Source organism: Dermacentor albipictus, chromosome 1, assembly GCF_038994185.2.
Source record: "Dermacentor albipictus isolate Rhodes 1998 colony chromosome 1, USDA_Dalb.pri_finalv2, whole genome shotgun sequence".
NCBI lineage: Eukaryota > Metazoa > Arthropoda > Arachnida > Ixodida > Ixodidae > Dermacentor > Dermacentor albipictus.
The window spans coordinates 78,182,490-78,192,828 of record NC_091821.1 but is presented as its reverse complement, the minus strand read 5'-3'; the positions used below and the strand labels follow the sequence as shown (position 1 = coordinate 78,192,828).

The following is a 10,339-nucleotide window of genomic DNA, read 5'->3' as shown; positions in this document are numbered from 1 at the left end:
GCGGACCATTCGGCCCACCTGATCTCCCACCTTCTTTAGTTTGTCGAGCGTGGTCGTCGCCAGCCGACGCTGGTGGATGAAAAGACCTAGGACTCTAATTTCTTTTCTTTCGGGTATCGGTTCCGATCCAAGTCTCAATTCTATCTTGTTTGTGCATTTTTTGTTGGGGCGAATGTGCACGAATTCGGATTTTTGAGGGGAGCAATGAAGGCCACATCTTTTCGCGTACTCGTTCGCCGCGGTGGCCGCCTCCTGCAGGCTGGCCTCCATTTCACCGAGAGAGCCCTGCGTGGCCCAAATGGAGATGTCGTCCGCGTACAGCGCGTGTTGCACACCCGGGACTTTCTCCAAGTGGACCGGCAGGTTCTTCATTGCCAAGTTGAAAAGCAAGGGGGATAGCACCGCTCCCTGTGGCGTCCCTCTCGTGCCTAATAGAAAGGGGCCGTGTTCCGCGTTCTGGATCCTCACGTAGGCCTGTCTGTCCGTGAGGAAGCGTTTTATATACTCGAAAGCGTTCCTGCCGCATCCCGTCTCTGATAGGTGTGTGAGGATCGCCTCGTGTGTCACATTATCGAAGGCTCCTTTCAGATCTAGGGCCAGCACTATCTTATCCCCGTTCGGATGTTCGATCGGGTTTAGTACCTCCCTGCTGAGCTGCAGCAGGATGTCCTGAGCCGATTTATTTGGCCTGAAGCCGTACATCGAGTCGGCGAAGACTCGCTTGTTTTCTAGGTACTCAGATAGTCTGTCTCTGACCATAGCTTCCATCAGTTTGCCCACGCACGAGGTGAGAGAAATAGGTCTTAGGTTATCCGTATTTATGGCCTTGCCCGCCTTGGGGATGAAAGTTATCAGCGCCGTCTTCCACTCCGTGGGAAATGGAGCTTCGCCCACCCAAATCGAATTAAAGTGTTGTAGGAGGGATTCGTATGTGCGGTCCGGCAGATTGGCTAGGAGTTTTACCGAGATCCCGTCCCTTCCTGGCGCGGTCCCGCGTTTCATCCTCGCTAGAGCGGCCTTGAGTTCGTATATTTTGAAAGGTTCGTCCAGCTCAGCATTTTGGGCTCCATTGTATCTGTAAGCGTCTCCCCTTGGATCTTGGGTTGTGGTCAGGTACTGGTCCCGAAGCTTCAGTGCAAGCTGGGCCGTATTTCCTTGAAATGCATGTACCGCTCTCTGCAGGTGCTTGTGCGTCTCGGTGCGCGTCTGGTTGGGATCTATGAGTGCCCGGAAGAGGCGCCATGTGTTCTTGCTAGACATCTGCCCAGCGGCCGCGTTGCACCTATCTACCCAGTTCGCGTCCGCGAGTTGCGCCGCGTACTCCGCCGCTTCTTTAGTGATTGCCGCGATCCGAGCTCTTAGCTTTCGGTTATGCTTCTGTCTACGCCATCTTTTGACCATGCTGCGTCTGGCTGCCCAGAGGTGGAGGAGGTGGGTGTCCACGTCCGTCACCGCCTCTGAGAGCTTTACCTGCGTTTCCGTCGAACGCAGGTGGATCAGCAGCTGTTTTGTCCAGGCTTGATATCCCTGCTCCTGGATGGAGCTTACCTCGTATTCCTTTCTAAATTTCGTCCAGTCCGGCAGCATAGTGTGCCCCGTAGGCCTGGTAAGGGGTTTCGTACGGATCGTTATGGTGATCAGGCAGTGGTCACTACCGAGAGTTTCCTCCGTATTCGTCCACTCCACTTGCCTCGCGTTTTTCGTGAAGGTTAAGTCGGGACACGTGTCCCTCTGCACCGAGTTCCCTATCCGCGTGGGGCACGCCGGGTCAGTGTGTAGGGTTAGACCTAACGCGGACGCCGCCTCCGCTAGCTTCCGTCCTCGTATGTCTTCTCGATGATAGCCCCATGAGGGACTCTGCGCGTTGAAATCTCCCATTACTAGTAACGGGTCTCGTCCTGCTTCCCTGATAGCTCTGCTCAGGAGTGTGGAGAAGGTTACGTTTTTTGCTTTAGGTGGGCAGTACACGTTCAGGATGTGTAGCGGCGAATCCTCCTTTTTCAGTGGCAGAAGAGTCACCATCACGTGCGAAAAGCTGGTTTGTAATTCCAGATCTACCAAATTTGCAGTGTAGTTTTTGTGCACAAAGATGCACGTTAGGGGGTCGAGTTGGAACGTTTTGTAGTTTGTGAGGCTCACGTTCCCGCCAGGTTCCTGTACGGCCACCACTGCCGGAGTATGCTCGTACGTAGACAGGTGCATCCTAAGATCCGCTCTCTTAGTCCTCGATTTCAAGCCTCGACTATTCCACTGCGTTAATGTTATGGGACTCTTTTTAGTTTGTAGAAAAGACTACACCTTCACATGTGTTAAAACACATGCCAAACTTGAAAAAACAGACGTACAATGAACCTCCACACGTTAAAATAGCAAAAGAATCACTTAAAAGGCGAAAACTATTGAAAACTTCGCAAGCGCCACGACAAGCGCAAATCCGCCATTGCTGCTGATATTGATGTTGATCAGGCTGTCCCCTTGCGATCGAGTCGGCAAGCGCGCGGAAGCGCGTTTCTTTATTCTATGGAAGCGCAATTGGCGCAATGTAGCCAAAATAAGTAAATAAAGAAAACTGTGCATCAACTCCAAATACACACACACAAAAGAAAATAGTCGGGATTCTCTATAGCGACGTTTCCAACCCCTTGACTGATATTTCATACAGCTCGTTGCATTAATTAAAATACCTGCAGTGCATTGTTTTCATAACGCGCAAAAAAAAAAAATTCTGCGCTTAAGTTTACCCGCACAAACACGCGGCGCAAATTCGTAGAACGCCACCAGTGCAGCCCCCACACTCCAAGAATATATATAAAAGACTAGTCAATAATAATAGCATATAATTATGACGTGAGCGTCGGTGCAATCAATGGAGAATTCGATTTTATTTGTTATAGAAAATCAAATGCAATGCAGTAAACAATGGATAGAATTAAGCATACGGCTTCCTGGAGTCTAAAAAAAAAATCTGCCTTGAAACTTGACATGGTGACGAGGCAAATTGTGGGTATACGATTGAAAATAATTGCTATAATGTGTTCGCGTATGAGTAAGCTTCTCAAAAGGAGTTTCAAGTGTTTCCATGGTATGGCAAGCTTATATCTTGATTCATGAAGTTTTTTTTTATTCATATTGGTCAATTATGTTTAAAAAGAGAATTGCAAATCCCAATGGTTTTGTTTTTTACCGGGGGAACACGGAGTTGAGCCACTGTTTTGAAACAAACTTTTATTTAAAGGCAGTTACAAGTAACGCTGACACCCTCACTCATGACAAAACAACTTTCACTTGCTGTGTCCAGACACTTGGTTCAAGTTGCATGTAATGCTTCATCTCCAAGCTTTGCGTGGTTTCTTAAAGGCATTGTGAAATCTACACGGTGTTTTTATTTTGCACCTCCTCATCTCACAGCACAAGATCTGAAATGCGTGATTAAGAAGAATCAGGCCAGCACATATTCATAGAAACGAACTCTTCACAGTGCAGTTGACAAGTGCAAAAATTACAGCAGAAACTGTCAGTCACATGATATGAGCAAAACATAACTGTTCTTTTTGCGGGAAAGCCTCAGTCCCATGCCGACATTAACCCATATGGTGGTCATCACTGGCAATGTTTGAAAGATTTTCATAAATTAGAGACTGAATGTCTGGAGTATTTATCATAAGGGAAGTAGAAACTCACACGTCTTCTAAACAGCACTTTGCAATGCTAAATGTATGCTGGCTATTGATAGTAATAAATAGTATGACTGTTACAACTGTTAAACAAGACAAAAGCTCACAGGAATATGAAGGCTTGAAGTGATAAACAGTGTTTGGAGGGGGAATGTAGCTGTAATGAACCTTTTGACAAAGATTTGTCTTCGTCAGTGCTGCAATTAAGTTCTGCACAGCAATCTTTATGCACGCTTAGCTCCGTCCACACCGTCCACACATCCACACCGTCAATGTAGGATGAAGAGGAGAATAAGATAGTGCGTAGAATGAAGTTGAAGTGTAGAAAAGAAATGGGGAGACAGTGAAAGAGAAGGTAGGATCATCGTTGTAGATTATTCTTCCAAGGTTGCTCTTCCAAAAGAAAAAAAAGAAAAATATTAAATGTGTAAGGAAGCATTGCCAATTATTATTCTGCCACCATAAGCACCATAAGGGATGCAATATAAAACTGATCTGATATGTAGAGTGGCCTAAAGCTTTCTGCATAGTCTTTACTATCATTATGACACTGTCTGCTGCAGCCAAATATGCAGAAGTTTTCATTGAGTGCTCATGACCAGAGCAACTTATCCAGACTGCACACAACACCACTGCATATACCCTCTATTTTGGTAATCTGAAAAATAAAAGTTTATTCAAATGGGCAATAAAGAACATCACATGGAACACAACATCTAGATCGAATTATGAGGCATGCCACAGTGCGGGACTCAGTATTATTTTGACCACCTTGGGTTCTGTGATGTGCACTTGAATTCAACTACATGCTTTTTTTTTTTTTTTTTTCACCACCACTGAAATGCAGCCACCTTTGCTGGGATTGAACCCGCAGGCTTGAGCTCAGCAGTGCAACATCATGACTACTGCACTACTGAGTGTTTACACAAATTTATAAGTAGCAAAACACATTGGAGGCTTTTGCACACAGAAACACTACACACCGTCCAATGCGCTTCCTATGTACAGACATACTTACCAGCGGCTCACATGACAAGCATGGAGGCGTGCTCTAACACACTACTATCCAACAGCTGCCACATACCAGAGATAACCACTGGGTCTGTACCTATTTTCACAGAACACTTACCAGCAGCTCATACAACAAGCATGGAGGCATCTCTCGTTCTCTAACACACATACCATCCAGCTGTGACATATGGCTGCACACCACAGACAAAAACAGACGGGCTAATCATCAGAGACCACATGTCATGATTTGTTTATATGCGAGCCCTCAACCTGCTTCTATAAGGCATGACAGCACAGCACTACTGCACCACTTCTCTCTTCCTAACTGCACTGGAGGCTTGTTACCAGTAATCGTGCCCTGCTGACGTGGTTATCTCTTCAGTTTCTATGTTGCTGTCCCTAAGCTGTTACTTAAGGACTTCCTTTTGAGCTTCAGTGGGCCTTGAAAGGCTAGATGATGGCTGCGACAATCTAGGGTTTTTTGTAGAGTGAAATCTTAACAGGTGCACAACTTTTTTGTTGGCTGGTTCATTTGAATGGTCTGGCATCTTTCTTTTTGGGCCACTTTCACTTTCCACAAGCATGAAAACTGGCTCAAACAAATTGTTTGCCTTCTCAGCCACACCCTCAGAGACTTCACCATCTGATATTGCCTGTCTGACTGAGTCCATTTTTGCTCTTAAGAGTGCTGAGCTTGACACTGCTTTGGCTGCTTCCAGCTTTGTTATACTCCGTACAATGTGCAATGCCCGACTTGCCTCACATGCTTCTTTGGGTGAGCTCTCATGGGCCTTGTTGCTGTTAGTTGGATTAGCGATGACCACACAGTGACTGTGCTTGCACACACACTGCGCATTCCTTGCACCTCAAAGGACAGCAAGCACCATCTTTCACTTTTGACACTTTATATGAGAGCCCTTTAATAGACTGAGATGGCACAGTCCATATGCCATCTTCATTTATTTTGGCACAAGCTGCCATTTCACTGCCAGACCTGTGGTTCTTCTGAATTGTTCTCAGCTCCTTACCCTTTGCCCCTTTCATCATCTGGCTAGCCCTTTTCATTAAAAAATGATTTGTCAAGTCCATGAGGGCAGAAATTAGTTTGTCACCATGCTTATTCTGTTTTCTCTCCAGCATAGTATGCTTTAACGTCCTGTGCTTGCTCTCAAGGTGCATGTTAGTGTTGACAGCTGCTCTAGTCCTAAAGCGATAGGCCCACTCTTGCGGCCTAACTGCATAGTGGTCTTTGAAGTACTTCAGGAAGTCCCTCAGTTTTTCTTCCTCACTAGAAAGGAATTGCTTAAAATAATCTTCAAATGCCTTTTCCACGAGGAACTCTAAGAGTAGCCACACACTATGGTAAACATGTGGCCTTAGCTGTCTCTCTACACACTCGAGTGTCTTCTTACGCCAATTGTTATCCACATGCCAGGCACAGAGAAGTTTCTGTTTTGCGGCACCCATGGCCCTGGACCATGATTTGTAGAATTGCGAGGCATCATCAGATATCAATGTCTTAGTGGCCACTTTTTTGGCCATGGCCGACTCCAGAGATTTGAAGAATGCTGTCAAAGTTTGCTCGTTCATCTGGTTGCAGATGAAATAAGCTATAGCTACACCTGATCCTACTTTATCCAGCACCAGAAGAGTGGTCAGCTCAAACTGGTACTCTGTAGTTCCATGTGCGGAGTCAAGACACAGAGTCCCTGCAGGGCCCAGTTTTTCCAGTAGCTCCTTCTGAGGCTCTGTCATCAGAACAAGAGCAAAGTCTGCTGAAGAAAATGTACCACTTGGGTCCACTGCACCTTGTACAGGCGGACAAGTGTTTCACCTTTTTCTTTCATTACAAGCACCCACGTGTCTACACTGACAGCGTCATTAGTGTGACAACGTTCAGGAGCAGCAATGTTAAACTGCCGTTTGATGTTATGCAGGGTTGAGCACTCTGCCAAGTGCACTGGCCTCAGCTTGGATGCCACAGATGTTCTTATTCGCTTTAGAATGGTTTTCATGGGCACACCCCTTTCTAGGTTATCTGCTACGCTGGCCTTTTCCTTGTCACTCATTCCCAAGTGCTGAATTTCTGGTTTATGACCATAATGGTTTCTTTGATACCTGACTTTTATGGTGGTGCCTTCAGGTTTCGGACTGAGTGTTGTCCATTGTGATGGTAATAAATGAAAGACATATCTTACCAGACCTACAGCTCCCCTGACTTTTCTCCCGACGGTCACTATGACCTTCCTTTTTCCTTGCCTCGCCTGATCTATTACAGTAATAGTGGATCCTTGTCTCTCCACTGGCCAGCTTTTTGGAGTCCCTGGGCAAAATGAACCAGCAGTTTTTGCTACCCTCTTCTTCTGCTTTCCATTCATGAAATTCTGTAATAAAAGCACAAAATAGCATTAGATGGCGACAAGTACTTTGTGGAGAGAGATGCAAACAAAAATAATCACTTTGAAGGCTTTGAACACGGGTAATGTAGCATTTATTTTACTCCCTCACCTTCAACTCGACTGTGTCATGAGGTCACCCTTGATATTGCTCAAATTTCTGTCAAAATTGAATTTCAAATATGCAATGCACCATAACTTCAAAAAATTTATCATATTAGTTTTGTTTTAATAAGAAACAAATATGAAACTTAAGCATGATCTATGCTCACTCCTTCCTCAATATTGAATCAGACTGTACATTCACAGCAATGCTGTTACGATAAGACAAAGACGAACTGAGAACACGTGGTGCAAGCTACGCCCCAGAGCAGTGTGAATCCCTTCTCTCAGTTTCTTCTTGAAAAGCTCCTTCTTTTCAAGAAGAGTTTGATTTTTTACTGTAGATAGGGGCTTGGCGAGGGAGTGTTCCATCGTCACGCGGTTATGATCTGGCTTGGGCATGCGCCTGGTTCGAGGAGGCAGCATTATGTGTGATTTCAATAAACCAGTTGCTAGTCTGCGTTCATCCCGTCTTCTTCTACATTGGTGTCTTTTGCCAAGCGCGGTTTAAGTTCACAAAAAGATGTCTTACCAAGTAGCCTCCTAACACACTCTTCTTAAAGAAAAAACGATTGCGCGTGCGTCAAATTTGGCTCTATTTTATGAAATCTACAACCAGAGTCCTTCAATTGAAGGACTGTGGTACTACTAAAGAATTTTCCCAAAGTACGCCGGGAGACCAAGCCGCTGACAGCCGCAATTGTAAGTGTGGTCCTGGACATACGTCGTCTGCATTCGGACCTATTGCGGCCTGCACTGAGGCGAAGACTGCACCACACACGCAAGTAGCGCAGAGCAACGTACGTCAGAACGCAGAGCAAATCCCTCCTCTCGTTCAAGAAAAAAAAAGAAGAAGGGGGGGGGGGGGGGGGGGTGCGCGAGCGTCACATTTCGCTCTATTCTATGAAATGTACTACTAAAGAGTTTGCCAACAATACGCTGGGAAACCATCCCGGCGACATCCGCAAATTCAAGTATGGTCCCGGTTCTGCGTCTCTGCCGCATTGCAACGTGCATTGAGGCGAAGACTAGGCCACGCACGCATGTGGCACAGAGCAACGTCAGAACGCAGAACAGCTTACTCCTGTCGCTTAAAAAAAAGAAAAAAGATGTACAAACGTCAAATTTCACTCCACTTGCTGTGCAGGAAAGCACACCATGCCAAACGTATGTCATGTAGCGCATCGCTGGGAGCGCGCACACATGACCATACAAAACAAACAAATTATATTTCATGAGGATGCAAACTTCAACATACCCCAAGGAATTAAATTAGGCACCTGCGCAAAAGCTGCTCTTCGCGAAACAGATGCAGAAAGAAAAAACAAAGGCCCGCAAGGTATAAACAACTAGTTGCTTTTGGAGGCACACTGCGCACAAGAAATTAAAAAAAGTCCGACATATAATATTGCGTTTAAACGTCATTTGCTCACGATGACTGAGAATAAACTTAATAAAACTGTTCCTCACCCTTATTGTTCCGGAACACAGGTGCACGTAGTCAGCCTCGAAGTTGTGCGCAGTGATCTGGTGCACCGAATACTTCTCCATTGTAGGCAGGGAAGTGCCACATACGTCGCATTTCATCAATTTCTTGACATCCACGGCCATTCTGTGAACGTTCCTGATGTGTTGCAGCATGTTCTTCCGCTGTATGAATAGTATGCTGCAAAATTCGCAGCGACGATAGTCATCGCCGATGGCAGCGTGCGCCATTCCGAAGCGGAGAGGCGGCATTTGGATGCACGTGGTTTTGCGTCATTGCACGCACTAGGGTTGTACAATAATACAGGGAAGAAACCTCCCCAATCACGTGACACACTAGGTATTCAGTGGCCCCATAGGGACAATTGGAAACCAACTTAGGGAACCAACATCCGGGAACGCAGGGTCACGTGGATGCTGCCTTCTATTGTTCACCGGCCTCAGCCGGCCTGCGGGGAAACGAATGTGTCCAGAATAGCGCCCCATGACACAGAGCAAACAACGTTGACAGACTTGACAAATGACCAATGAGGACAGAATATATAGTTTATGAAAAGTAAGCAAAAGCACTCATGCTAGAACAAACAAAAAAAGGAAAGAAAACTCGCAATAATTGAGCACAACTGCGAACAGATTTTGAACAAGAGCTCGATGATTTATTCTACAGAGTATAGTATGCACGTGACGTCACATCCGCTGCTGTCATCTGCTTACCAACGTTCTTAGAGATACTTCAGTTTCGCAGCTCCCTATGCGAGCCCATTGGCCGACGTGGCCGAAACGGGTGTCACTGAAACTACCGGCGCTGCAGTCGCGTTTTTCGTCATGCGCCGCGCGTCGTCTGCTCCTGCTGCGATGCGTCGTTTGCACCAACAGGCCTGTAGGCGCTTATCCGTCAGTAAATGTAGTTTAGATACGCAGTATAAGTTTTGTGACAAACCTGCCGGGCGTAAGTAACGGGGACTTCACGGTGCCTGTGCACTATCGGCGCAGCAGTGACATATCTCTCACGCAGCGCGCATCGTCTACTCTACGATGTCATCTCTGCGGTGGGTCGTTTTCCCCAACTGGCCTGTGCCGTTCGCTCTTCGACGACTGTGGTTTGGCTGCCCGAACAATATTTTATGCCAAGGACCTTTGAATGACATGTCTAGCTAGTCTTTAGAAGCTGCAACTACACCGCAAATGAGAGGTCGTGCACTGCGATTCCGCTTTTCAACCAATTTTTTTTCCCTATAAAAGCGCCACGGTGCTCCCTTCTGAGGGGGCTTTGTTTTTTGCTGCTTATTCTTAATATGTGTATTCATTAAAGACGGCGAGCGCCTGTGCAGACGTAGGGACATTAACGCATCACGCCCAGCAGCTGCTTGAGATAACGCTGTGGTGAATTGATCCACCCCCGTCAACGCTTCTTCGCCTAATAAATTTAATTGACACATGTATTTTTTATAGTTGTCCGCGGATATTATGAGACGTGCAAACGAGTTGGAAGTGATCTGTGAGTAGTGACAAGGACGAAGTTAAATACTATGAACATATTTATTTTTTGACGAACAAAACAAACAACAAACACAGTGGCACTTTTTATTTACTTTGTGCACAAAAAAGTAATTTTGAGCTACTTTTGCTCAAAGCAATTTTGCCCTCTTTCTGGCTGCTTGCACCTGCTAT

General features: G+C 46.0%; 1 protein-coding gene across 1 annotated transcript; it reads right to left on the bottom strand.

The window, feature by feature from the left end:
* Nucleotides 1-3,213: 3,213 nt before the first annotated feature.
* On the bottom strand, nt 3,214-8,929 carry LOC139048201 (uncharacterized). The gene is made up of 2 exons (XM_070522738.1): nt 8,654-8,929; nt 3,214-7,069 (listed from the first exon to the last, which is right to left on the bottom strand). The coding sequence occupies exon 2, from the start codon at nt 6,438-6,440 to the stop codon at nt 5,496-5,498; it is 945 nt and encodes a 314-aa protein (XP_070378839.1). The 5' UTR covers nt 6,441-7,069; nt 8,654-8,929; the 3' UTR covers nt 3,214-5,495.
* Nucleotides 8,930-10,339: the final 1,410 nt, after the last annotated feature.